Consider the following 13,380-nt stretch of genomic DNA (forward strand, 5'->3'; position numbering starts at 1 on the left):
TGACATTATGGAGTATTTTGTGTAGATCAATGGGGAAAAAATCTCAATAAATACATTTCAATGCCACTTTATACAGCAACAGAATGTGAAAAAAATCCAAGGGAGGGGATACTTATATATGACACTCTTTGAGAGTGGGTAGTTAATTTAAAAGACAAATGGCAAGACCATTGAACGTCCAACTGCATTGGCTTTATAAATTAACATACTGTTTCATCTTAAATAGCATTAAAAAATATCCTCAAAAACACACAATCAAGTTTCAATGCGGTTTAAATGCACAGCTACCAATGGAAAATAGTCCCTGGTAGGTCTACACTTTTCTATGGGATAAGTGAGCCTGCTGTAGTATCTGATCAAAAAGGCTGTCCCTACTAAATCAAAACGTGCCTTGAGGAATACATTACAATTGATGGAGATGGAAATGCTGTTCCTCACTAGCAAGACACAAAAACCATAACTTTCACAAACTTGTAGAAACCCTATGAAAACACAATGCATAGCATTCCGTGGTCTCCCAACACAAAATCCAAATAAAAGGTTCAAAGGCACCAGAATGCAGGTGCGCCAGATGCAAACGACTTCAAAAACTTGACCATCTTTATCCAGCATTGCATTGCATGTTGATGTTAAGTGTTATAGCGAAAACTGAATACGCTAACAAGTAATCAATATGTTGTTTCTACTCAAGTTTAAATTCTACTTTACATCACATACATTATTTCACGAAGAAGCAGTCAAATATTCCAACACGCACGGCATTTACGTCATGGTTGTTGGGCTAGAATTATGGGCTACATTTAATTTCAAACCAACATGACACCGTGATGATAAGGCAAATGAACAATATGCAAATGCAAAAATACTTGCCCAGAGGCCAATCTTGGGATAGCCTAGCCTACTTCCCTGGTCTCCGGATGACCACAACTCACCTCACTCTCCCCATCTTCCACTCAGAGAGCCTAAGCAATAGTCCAATCCATACTCAATTAATTCAATACTGACCTGTGGAAATGATGTTCTCTCTCGTCTCAGAATATGAAAAAGTAAAGCCTCTTTGGATATGCCTCTTCTGCCTAATGATGGATAAAAGCTTAACTTGAGGAGAATCAAGTAGCCTAAGCACAGACGAAAACTCAGTGCTCCTCTTGCGGAGGTCCCAGATAAGAAGCCTTTTTCCAAGTGGGAAGACTCTACACAATCTGCTACTTAATAGGGGGCTGTTCCCAACTCTCCCTTTTACATCGTAGGCTCTTACGACAGCCAGCGAGCATGGAACCCTGCCATGGATTGACATGTGCAGCCTCTCAAAGTGTGGGGATTACTTTTGGAAACTTTGCATAGTTTTCTGCATTCCTTTGCAATGATGCCCCTCTATGTGCTGTATCCACAAGTCCACTGCAAATTAAAGGGATACGCATCTGCGTTTGGAAACCGGGAGATGTTTTACTGGCAGCCGTTAAGCCGTTATTTTTGTTTGACAATGGAACAATGGAAAAATCCTCAACAGCCCAATACCATTTATTAAGTGACCAAGTTTAAGAGTCAGTAACCATGTCCTTTTAATTTAATGTGCTTATGTCAGTAGATAAATATTTATAAACGTATTATGTTATTGAAGTATTTAATAGGTCTTTGGATTCAACTCAGAAAATGTCAATAAATTCTTAACAGTCCAATCAGAATTATACAGGCAAGGCACGGGGAAAGGGTGATGCTTTCTGTCCTGGTTCCTTCTCTGTGAAAAAAGTGAATTGATAGGCCTAACTGAATTAAGGCCTAGGCCAAGATAAAACAAACCCTTTGTCCTGCCTATCAAAAATAGGCTATTGGAGTAGTCTAATAAACCCTCATTTATGAAATACAGATTATAGCCCTACAGATCATTTGGAAGAGTAACTTTTCCAAATGAACATTGTTGATAATTGACATGTTAATGGAATGAAAAGAGAGTCACGTTTAAACTATTTTATAATGACAGAATTCAGTTACCTGACCATAGAACGATCATAATGTGAGACCCAATCCATTCCCTTGAAGACATAGCCCTCTAGTGACTCAAGAGGCAAAATGCTCATGCAAAAGAAAATTCCTGCAGTACTGGTTCCTTGGGCAAATAAGTTCATAAAAAAAAACCATTACATTTCACGAGTTAAAGGTCTGATAAAACACTTTCTGCTACTCAACTTCGTAACGTGCACGCATAGCCTATCACCATTTTTTTTTTTAAATATACAGCAAATTGCATCTCATGACATTTTCCCATGATATAGTCTTGATTTCTATAGGCTAGAGTTCAAGGGACATTTAAAAAAAGGAGCATCATTTTCTGACCGTAGATATAATTTATTTACAATGTATCATGATGAATACATTTAAGACTGCTCTTGGCCAAATGTAGCCTAGTAATCTTAGACTGGCTTTAAACCAGCCAAACTGTGCAGTGGGGAAAGTGTAGTCAGGTAGCCTAGTGGTTAGAGCGTTGGACCAGCAACCGAAATCCCGAGCTGACAAGGTAAAAATCGATTGCTCTGTCCCTGAACAAGGAAGTTAACACCTTGAAATTGGGGCATAATTGTTCTCTTTGATGCTGTTAATAAGATCAGTGTGTATATCCATTCAGGAAATTTCTAAGACAAGATTACTTTCCATTTACAGCACGGATAATAATTCCCATCACGAGAAAGTCAGTAGCAAACCAGATTAACAACATTGTTAACGCCTTTCTTCCTCTGGCTGCGTTGATGATAATGAACACTTACCAGATATCCAGATGTAGGCTACCACCAACATTCCTCCATACAGACTATTGTGAGCATTGTTTATTCAGTGTAGTTTAAAGGACAAGAGAAACCAACAAACTTCAGCCATGCCCAGTAGATCACCTGCTGGGTTTCAACAAACGGTGGCGATACCACATGCAAAATTGTTGGCACAAAACAGAAAATGACAACCAATGTTCTGTGGTCAGAGGCGATAGTGCGCAGCGGGCGGCCATCCTACCGACGTTAATGGTGTCCCGTACTTAAAATATAAAATTTACACACAAAAAGAACAGACCACTTGGTAATGAGAGGCATATTTAATATTCTCAGTTTAAAAACAAATAAATATTGATCCCATGAACATGAAACAAAAGCCATTATGACATGCCAAATCAACCCCGATGACACAGAGACAACTTTTTACAACTAATAGGGTGTCATGTAGAACAGGTAAGCCCAGCAGCTGGAGTCACTCCTTCTTCTTGGGGAAAGCGGCACAAACCAGTTCATATACGACATATGCAGATCCTGCAATAACATAAAACATAATTACTAATTAAATAGTGTTATTACAAAGGATGTTGAACAACTTAGTGGTAATTCACAACCATACTATATACCAAGATCTGGTGTCTCCATGGAGTAAAAAAAATATATATATATTTTACCATTGAGTCCATCTGTACTCACCTAGGATGGTGAGTGCCATTGTTGCTCTGTACAGGATGGCGTCGCTGACACCCCCTTTCAAATGAATTGGAATCCCATTGTCCTCCTGGTGAAGAAAAACATACTGTATCAAACTCATGTCATGCACAGCAACATGCAGTATAAGCAGCCTACTTCCTTTAAGCCCACCAAAGCTGTGGTATTTGCCGAGTGGACATCAACTTATTTGCCATTCCTTTCAGCTTCTAGTGGCACAAAGGGCCTCAATGGTGCATCTACAGCTAACTCTGTTCTAGGTGGTTGAGTGGTCATTAATACCCCCAAAATGGACTAGTCTAGATAGCCACAGAATGCAACATGTTGCCATTTTCATTGACAGCAAGATCTGCAATGCACCTGTTTGCAGTTATTGAAAAGCAGCCAATGAGGCAGTCGCATCACCCTCCCTTGATCATGGGTTTCTCATCTCATGCCATGGTCTATGTCCCGAATGGCATGCTATTCCCTATTTAATGCACTACTTTTGACCAGGAGCCACACTTACTCTACATGCAAATAAGTAACGCCAACCCAGTGAGCTGTCTTTCAGATGTACTTATCTGTCAACTATAAGCATCTCAGGCTTCATCGTGTAAAAAGAAACTACAGGAGCAGACATGTCACCAGTCATTTAAACACATCACATTGTAATTGATTTGAAACGACATTTTCCTTGACATTGAACTGAAATCTGAGTACGTTTTTAATGTTGAGCTTGAAATAGACATTTTAAGTGTAAACTGCCAAGTACCTGGAAATGCTTCTGTTTATGTGGGACCTTGTTCTCCACCTGCCTGCGCGCACTGGTGCTCAGTGTCCGCCGCGACACCTGCTGGAGCGCCTGTCAATTAACGGAAAAGAGGCATCCATTTCTAAGCCCCACACCAGCATCGCAGTTTCACAGATCTGGAGATTTTAACATCAACGCTGGTTTGGAATAGGCCGCTGTCTATCTGAATATTCAACAAATTAGCTAGTCTGCCATAAAGACTCGTCAGAACGTAAACTATAGAGAAGCTACGTGCACTCAACGCAAGTCTGATAGGATATGTCCTCACATGCCCGCTAAAGGCTCGTGATGCTGGCTTCTCGTGACCTTGCATTAATGCATTAACAAAAAAGGCAGACCGATGGCATGGAATACAATTATATTAAGAACTCCACTCAAAACCATACTAAACCGCATCTTACTTGAATGTGTCGGTACATAGCTCCACGTCAATCGTCGTATGGTCGTACAAGGACACCGGAAGACTGCGCATCCACTATTTTCTTCTTTGAAAGGATTTACTGACGCATCACGAACACTTGTGCATGCTGCCACATAATGGTCAGGAGTGGGTACTTGGAGAGTAGCCAACATGAGCCACCATTCTCTCCATTTCTGAGCTATAAAAAAAGCCTTAAGATTCTCACAAATTTGTATACATATTCACTTTTTCCATTTCGCAACAAAAGGTACATCTCAAAACATTTCTAAATAAAAGCAGGTGACTAAAAATGAGTAGTTCAGACATTTTATTTGTGAAGCAACAGAGAATCTCCAGGTAATAAATCCATGGCAACTCTAAAGTGCAAAACATGTTTCAATTTGCTGCAGTCTTAGTAAGAAAACAAATGGAGGTTCTAACATGAACAGTAGCCTGGTCCCAGATCCGTTTGTGCTCTTCCCTACTCCATTGCCAAGCAAGTTTGGCATGACAATTCCATAGGGAGTTGGCAAGAGAGCAAAGAGCCTGGCACCCAGGCTGGTGTACATGAATAAAGCTTTGGTCCCTGAGAAAGTCATTTTCAAGGTTTTGTAATATGACAAACTTGACTCAAGCTCTGCACATTCCAGGCAGCTAAACATCATTACTGTATATACTGAGAGTAGAAATAGATACAACGCAAGCAATCCATAACACTTGCCCCGAAAATGAGTGCACATCCTTGTACAAGCTAGACCCCCATCTGCAGAGTAAAAACCCCAGAAAAATGTGCCTCAAACTACTGTACAGTAACACACAACCTACTTGTATGAAAACAAAGTCTATAGACTTGATTCTTGAAGCAATTCTAGCCTAACAGACTGTTCAGATTTGCTTGGCAATATGCAAACGTTCTTTTAAATAACTTATTCAGAGATGTAAACATCCATGACTGACATGCACATATTTCTGCAATAAAAATGATCTGTGATTGAATGACGCTACATCGACGTGAGAATTCTAATTCAACTTACTGTCACTAACGACTTGACAGCAAAACTGCTTACAGTACATAACTACATCACTTCCTGACCGTGAAAAATAAATACGAGAGAACTTTCACTTTATCGTAACTTTTCCGACATCTACTCATCCAATACTTGCACAGCACTTTTGACAAGCAGGCCATTCTTACATACAGTACACAAGCCAGGCACAAGCGTACCACCAGAGCTTGTAATTAGCCACTGGCTATGTCCGCATCCTCTGCTAGCCAGCATGCAACATACCTATAGGACATCTTTAGTTAGGGATATCAGCGCTGTGGTTGCGGCTACCATATTTGTGGTGGATGAGGACCACCCCCAGGAAGAAGCAGACGAAGCCCACAGTGATGTAGGCGACGCCCAGGAAAGGGTTCTTGCCCCCCCCCCCCCCATCTAGGAGACGGTGCTCAGGATCACACCCTTCAAAGCTATGAACAGGATAGTCTGGGATCAACTCATTAATGTTGAAAAATTTTAAACTTCAGAAGCATTTAACATCTGACTAACCGAAGAACTCTAGCAATAATGATCTTAACGCATCATACAAAAAAATAAATGTGGACTCATTATGAATATGTTAGTTTATATTAGTGGAAACGACAAATAAAGCCAGCATTCATCTACATCCAGCAGGTGGTATCTATTGTTATAGCAAGTGAAGGAACGGCCACCTACTGCACACGCCTGGACATCGAACTGGTCTGTCTGACCTATTATGACAATGAATGATTTGAGAAAAAAAAATGGAATACTACATCACAAGCCATCATTCCACAAACCCAAACTTCCTGTACAGCTGTATCATTTGAACAGCTGCCTGTGAAAGGATACTGTAGGTGACTTCCAGGGTGTAGTTGCCCCGGGGAAGAGTCGGCGTCACGTTCTTCTGGATAATACAGTACAGCTTACAGAAGATGGGGAAGGCAGCTGTGCGCATCCACACAATAAAGTCCTCATTGATGAAGTCATTATTTTCAGCGTCTGTGTCCAGCTCATAGATAGGCTTGCGCCAGTTGATCGGCTTGGTTGTTCCAGGGGGAGGAAGTGGTGACCGTGAGTTTCCTAGGAAAAGACAGTGAGACTCCTTATCAACGGTAACAATTCTTCTGAATGCGTGCTTACCTTGGAAAACACTTGTGAGGTTGGGGCTGCCTCCTGGGTTACTGAACTTCACATGCTTGTCTGTCCACCAAGCGATGCCCTTCAGAGGAATTTGGATTCTTGTGCCATTAGGGTCAATGTAACACAGCGCCAAAGTGTGAGGATAAAGATCCTGATTAAACGGAGCTGCTCTTATTTCAATCCTTGTAATTCTGACCTAAAAAATGCTGTTGGCGACGGCACAATGGGCATGTTTTCATTACAAGCGTAAGGCTCACACTCCTTACTAGGGTTCTGTGGACATTACAAGCAGACGGGTAATGTTGCATGTAGGTCATAGCACAGAACATGACATCTTGACAATTTGAGGGATATGGCAAATAACTGAACATGTAATGCTGATGATCAGTCAAAAGTCAATGACTGAGCCATTAACATTATTTTAATGGTGCACCTGGCATCAAATACATAACCCTGATAGGACTTGTTCAAGTTCATATTCTTTATTGATACCAATAATTTAAAATGACAGTGGTAGAAGCATATATATACACAAGTGGTGAAGGTTCAAACAAGCAAATATGTCAAATAAAAAAAAGTTTTGCTCCATGAAGTAATCAGACTGTGCACGCTGCAATCTTGTCCATTTGAAGTCTACGCTCACTAATTGAGACAGGTGGGTCCACCCTAAAGATGGCAGCGTACACATTGTTGGATTACTTCATGGGAGCAAATGTTTCATTTATTTTAATAATGGAGCATTTTCCAAACTCAAAACAGAACCCATGCAATTGGACAGACATTTTATTAGACCGTTTCCACGACTCGAGGACAAAGACTATCATCGACTTAAGGTTGGTCGAACATGTGCTTTGCTACACCAAACAGTACCTAACCTGTAACTCCCAGGATAATGGATACCAAATGTTCTTGGTTAAATGAAATTCTGGTGTTACAATCTGTAGCTAGTTTGGGACCCCTTCCCTTTGGGCTTGTTGAGTAGCTAGCGTGCTCCACATAGGAGCAGGTTGCTGGTTATCCCAAAGGCCGGCAGATGGCGATAATGAGTTGTTTCATTTTACAGTCCAAACGCATTGTACGCTCATATCCCTGGTGGACCGGTTCATACCGAAAACATTCTCCATTCAGGCTGCAAAGGTTTCAGTGTCCTCCTAAACTATATTTAAATGGTGAGGGGGAACTGGGGAAAATATGTTCTCTTTATGAAACACCATTTTCCACCACCATGCTAGAGAGGATAATGCCTAGGAATGCTAGTCCCGGATGTTGCGTATCGCATTCAGTCAATCAGGTTGCAGCAGACTGCTGCAACAAATCTCTACACTAAACACGTGTAGAGAATCATTGTCCATCAAACAGCTGTGAAATATTTTCCATAACCAAAAATGTATTTTCAGCTGGTGTACAAAACCAAAAGTAAGACGCAATATCTAAACTTAATGGGAAGCATAGAAATAGCGCCCATAGAACAGATTTACAGTTGAACATGCTTTCAATGAGAAAGAAATGCATGTTATAGATCTGTCAATGTGAATTGTCAGGTTGCCCAAAAGTTACATACCAGTCTCTTTAGCTAACATTCCACTCCTTTTCATTGCCAAACAGACTTGCCTTTCTGCCATTTCCAAATATGAACATTCTATAATAATAATAATAATAATAATAATAATAATAAGCTTGAGAACAGTGGTAACCAGATTCAACTTCAATTGCACTGCTTTCGTGCGTGCATGCAGTGGAGGGGAAGTGTACAGACAAATGCAGTCCTAGCCAGGCTACTAAAATGTTGCAGTGTCATCGATATTTTAAAGCTTGACAATAAACCAAAACTAAACCTGCAACAAAACACCATAAAAAGGAGCAACATGTAGGCCTTTTACAGTAATATTTGAGCAGTAACCTAGGCAGGCAGCGATTCAACTGCACCGGTGATCCATGCAGTGCAAAAAAAAAATTCAACATGTTTTAAGTTTAAATATTACAACTATTTCTATGTTTTTGTTATTTTGAATTATTAAATACTTTTTGATTAGGGTCGCAGAATATTGTGGCGGCAGGGTAGCCCAGTGGTTGGGGCGGCAGGGTAGCCCAGTGGTTAGAGCGTTGGGCTGGTAATAGGAATGTTGCAACTTCAAATCCCCGAGCTGACGATGTACAAATCTGTTCTGCCCATGAACAGGCAGTTAATTCACTGTTCCTAGGCAGTCATTGAAAATAAGATTTTGTTCTTAACTGACTTACCTAGTTAAATAAAGGTAAAGTAAAAGAAATATTATGCACATCTGCAAGCATAGCAGCCAATATTATTTAGTTTGTTTTAATATGCTATATACAGTATCTTATGTAGATAAGTGGACATTATAAAGGGCCATATAATTTCTAATAAATCAATGGCCAGTTTGGGTCGCAGTTGCGCGACCCAAAAACAAATAGGCTATATCTGGCCCGCGAATTCTGTTTTTTTCCAATATGCCTGTGCGCTGATTGAGTTAGGCTAGCTCAGGGGTGTCAATCTATTTATGTAGCTAGCTATTTATTTAGCAAGCTTTTAACAGAGTTTAACTTTAGTTAGCTAGCTGCTGGGATGATGTTATTTGAAGAGTTGGTGAGTGACCAACTTTTCCCCCTCGTGTGTTTTCGGTGGCTACAGCTAGAGATGCAGGTGTCATTTGGTTAGCTAGCAAGAAATGTGAATCGCTTTGCTAGCGATGCTGAACTTGAACGACTGTTATCCATAGTTAGCATACCTCTTAGTTGTCAATCAAATGTATTTGGCATTGATCAAATGGTCAGGCAGGCAAGTTCTCATTCAGTTGTCAAAACGTGGGTTGGAACAAGAATGCATTGGCAGGCAAGATGCAGAAGGACAAGCAGGCTATTATTCCCAATCGTTTCAGTGCAACTGACGGCGAACTAGTTAGCTTGAGCGCTTATCTAATTATCCCTTTTTAGATTTTTAGAAGATCTCACTTTGGCTAGCATTAGTTGTTAATGTGTATAGGCAACTGAGGGAGACGCCTACATGTTTTTATAATCAATAGGACTGAAGTTCCCAAATATAAGAGGACTCCCGTGGTATATACATATTTGCAGAAATAATTGGAGGTGGCTTTTAGCGAATACATTCTAAAGTTGCACTGTTGCTACTGCCTGTTTACACAGTCCAGTTCAAAGTGAATGTCAGGCTACGGTAGCAAATTGATTATTTGCATATGGGCCTACTGAAGCTCTGCTTGGCTATGGGTCACCGGTCTGCGTAGAGTCCGGCCCTGGACAAGACAGGTTTTATTTACTTTAGTGTCTTCATTTTGCGAAAGCATGGCCACTTTCTCAATCTATATTACTAAATAATCTTTACTAATGCCTTACTAATAGTAATTCCCAAACATTCTATGAAACGTGAAAATGACCATATCTAAGTGCTCTCGTTAGAAGACTTTAAAAAGGGTGTCATTCTTCCTGGGGGTGTATATGAACAGATTTTTATAAGATTTCATGTTGCTAAAATGTTATCAGTTCCACTTTAAAAATCAAAGCATGGCGGTTTTGTGGTTGTAATTGCAGTATGAATTTAGGTTGAGAATTTAGATGTTTGTTAGCTACTTTCGACAGACTCACCTACGTGAGCGCATCAGGCTGTAATTACATAAAGTAGATTACTCATTTACGCTTGTGTGTCCTATTCGCCCCGCGGGCCGTGTGTTTGACACATGTGCGCTAGCCCATTAGCCACGTTATGACTGATTTGCGATCATCGCATTGACATTTCCAGTGTCAGTTAAAACCGTGTTTTTATAAAATAAAATGTAATTGAAACTGAAACAGTGCATCCTAAATGGGTGGAGGCAGCAAACAATGTACCAGGCCAGCTGTGATTTAGAACCCGATAGCAATATTTATTGGACTACCAAGAAATGCATTGATCAATTATATTAATGCATTTAACTGCATCCATAGATTCTGCCAACGGCTTACTCTATATAATGGCATTTTGAATCAATCCATTTTTTAAACCGCTTATAAAGTTGGTTTAAGCATACTGAGAATTTGATATTTGACTGATATGATTGTTTCATATCTGCAAAGAAGTTTAGGCTGTCAGTTCCACTTTAAGCATAAAAAAAAACGACTTGCTTACAGCTAAATGTTTTTCACTTATAACGCTAATTTCGAGGCTCCACATGTGGTCATGGAGAATATTACTTTAATGTTATTTCCAACAACCTACTCCGCCGTAAATCAAGCTGCACGTTGAGTTTGCCGAAGTGAGTCACCTTGGCAATGGCAAGGAGTGGAATGTTAGCTAAAGACTGGTACCCAGAATAGTGGGAACTAGTGAACCTGCCCCCTTACCTCAAACTCCTTGATGTTAGACGTGATGTAGAGTCCGATACCAATGGGGATGAAGATAAACCAGATAACGAAGAAAGCTGGGAGAACTGTGCCCGCTGTCAGAATGGGTTGCCAAGCAGGTAATCGTGGTTTAAACTGTTACCGGGCTTTTCATTATTGATGGTCCCACAGGTACGGCGATGTAACAGTCTTCCTCCTGCGCGTTGTAGCTCGACGCCATCATGGTTTCTGACCGAAAACAACCAGTGTGTCAGCTATTTTAGGTCGTCTCCCTGAAGCTGAAGAAGCTAACAGTTTAGCTGAGGCAAGTCTGAGAAAACGCTCTGATATATGTGCTAGTTTTATAAATGTTATTTTTCCATATATAACTGTTTTATATTAAGATGGCTTGCCCGACAACCCAAGTCAGGAAGTTCTTACTGCGAAGCGAAAATAAGTGATTACATAACATGATAATGATAATATTAGCCACAAAGAAACGTTTCAAACTATAGCTAATGTCTGATTCAATTCAGGAGATTAAGTCAATGAATGATAATTATTTTAATCACTCATGTTTTTCCCCAATAAATTGATATTGAATATTTTCCCTGACCTTAATTAGACCAAACCCATTTATCGGTCTAGTAGGAGACTCAAATAATGACAATCCATTTGAATTGTCAGGTTAATTGTTGCAAACAAATAACCAGCTGATAAATAACCATAAATGACCATTTAGGGCATAATGCAGAGTTCCCCAAATGGCAGACTGCAGGTGGAATTTGATTGTTATTAGCACCTCGAAGTTACTTTATTTATTTGGGGCATTAAATACTGTAAAAACACCAGCAAATCAGCTCCCAGTTAATTTAATTTTAGAATTCTGTTCCAAAGTACTCCCGCACTCACTGGCCAGTTTATTAGGTACACCCGTCTAGTACCGGGTCAGACTCCCATTTCCCTCCAGAACAGCCTGAAAGGTTCCACAGGGATGTTGGTCCATGCTAATGTGATGGCATCACGCAATTGCTGCAGATTGGACAGTGGTACATTCATGCTGCGAACCGACCATTCCATCTCATCCCAAAGATGCTCTATTGGGATGAGGTCTGGGGACTCATGTAAACTGAACTCGCTGTCATGGTCCAGTTAAAGTTTTTCCACTCAATTATCCAGAGTTGGTGATCGTGTGCCCACTGGAGCTGCTTCTTGTTTTTAGCGGATAGGAGTTGAACCCGGTGTGGTCTAATGCTGCAATACCCCATCCATGACCAGGATCACACCACTGTTGTACTGCGTCAGTTTGTGGCCCATCTGTTAGCTTACACGATACTTGCTCTTCTTCAACCTCCCTCTCAACAACAAGCTGTTGTCACCCCCAGGTTGGTGCTGATGTTGTGTTTGTCGCACCATTCTCGGTAAACCCTAGACACTGTCGTGAGTGGAAAAGCCCAGGAGGGCGGCCGTTGGAGATACTGGATCCAGCGCGCCTGGCACCAACGATCAAAACACACTGTCGCTTAGGGCACTCGTTTAGCCCATTTTAACATTCAATCGAAAAGTAACTGAATGCCTCGATGCCTGTTTTATGTAACAAGCTATCTTGTGATCGACAAAATTACTTTTGTTATTTAGTGATAGACATTAACGAGGGAATATATATTTTTGTCCGCTCAGGACTTCCTTATTTTCCAGCCCTAATGCCAGGTTTGACAATGTACCTGTCTAACAGTAGGTTATGGCATACATTTTGACAGCAGAGTCGCAACTTATCCAGCTGTGACACGCAAGGAACATGTGATTTGGGGCTTGTATACTTCATATTTATAAACATAACACCTTTCACCATTTGTTTTATTTGATTAAGTCCTTTCTTTTTGTCCTGTCAACACTATCGATAAAGTGTTTGGCTCGAGGCCGCTTGGAAATGAATCTTAATCACCAAAGCTTTATTCAAATATCAAGTTTGTGAGGAGCAAAACAGTGAGCTGACGCTCCCTTTTAATCTATTATAAGCAGGCCTAAATTATTTTAGCTATGCTTTGGACGTGCGTAAAACCCCTTCCATGACGTAGGTTACATGCCCATCATGGAATGAGAGCTTCTGTGAATACCGGTGAACCTCGTATTTAGAATTTATTCTCCTGTAACAATTGTTTATTTTCCCCATTTCACATTCTTAAAACCCAAGCCCTCTGTAAGCTACCCTTACTC

At 40.5% G+C, this 13,380-nt stretch overlaps 3 protein-coding genes across 12 annotated transcripts in view; all 3 read right to left on the minus strand.

Annotated features, from left to right (window-relative positions):
* Positions 1 to 1,190, minus strand: part of LOC109866180 (collagen alpha-1(XII) chain) — a 94,539-nt gene extending 93,349 nt beyond the window's left edge. For all 5 annotated transcript variants that reach the window (XM_031800543.1, XM_031800546.1, XM_031800542.1 and 2 more), the window contains exon 1: positions 1,006 to 1,190. The gene's annotated coding sequence lies outside the window, so the exon portion shown is untranslated. The remainder of the gene's footprint in view (positions 1 to 1,005) is intronic.
* A 1,877-nt stretch (positions 1,191 to 3,067) lies between these two features.
* LOC109866624 (cytochrome c oxidase subunit 7A2, mitochondrial) lies at positions 3,068 to 6,102 on the minus strand. Its single transcript, XM_020455391.2, has 4 exons — positions 4,665 to 6,102; positions 4,225 to 4,314; positions 3,456 to 3,540; positions 3,068 to 3,293 (listed from the first exon to the last, which is right to left on the minus strand). The coding sequence occupies exons 1-4, from the start codon at positions 4,680 to 4,682 to the stop codon at positions 3,235 to 3,237; spliced, it is 252 nt and encodes an 83-aa protein (XP_020310980.1). The 5' UTR covers positions 4,683 to 6,102; the 3' UTR covers positions 3,068 to 3,234.
* LOC109866623 (filamin-A-interacting protein 1) overlaps positions 3,068 to 13,380 on the minus strand; it is a 55,755-nt gene continuing 45,442 nt past the window's right edge. For 2 of the 6 annotated variants that reach the window (XR_004204634.1, XR_004204633.1), the window contains exons 7-11: positions 6,541 to 6,771; positions 4,665 to 6,102; positions 4,225 to 4,314; positions 3,456 to 3,540; positions 3,068 to 3,293 (exon numbers count right to left, since the gene is read on the minus strand). Coding sequence is in view for 2 of the 6 variants with exons in the window: in XM_031800191.1 (XP_031656051.1) it covers positions 5,966 to 6,102; positions 6,541 to 6,771 (368 nt within the window). In the remaining 4 variants the exon portion in view is untranslated. Of the gene's footprint in view, positions 3,294 to 3,455; positions 3,541 to 4,224; positions 4,315 to 4,664; positions 6,772 to 13,380 lie in introns of those variants that run through there. The other 4 variants (XR_004204635.1, XR_004204636.1, XM_031800191.1 and 1 more) reach the window with 3 other exon arrangements.

Source organism: Oncorhynchus kisutch, linkage group LG21 (assembly GCF_002021735.2).
Source record: "Oncorhynchus kisutch isolate 150728-3 linkage group LG21, Okis_V2, whole genome shotgun sequence".
Taxonomy (NCBI): domain Eukaryota; kingdom Metazoa; phylum Chordata; class Actinopteri; order Salmoniformes; family Salmonidae; genus Oncorhynchus; species Oncorhynchus kisutch.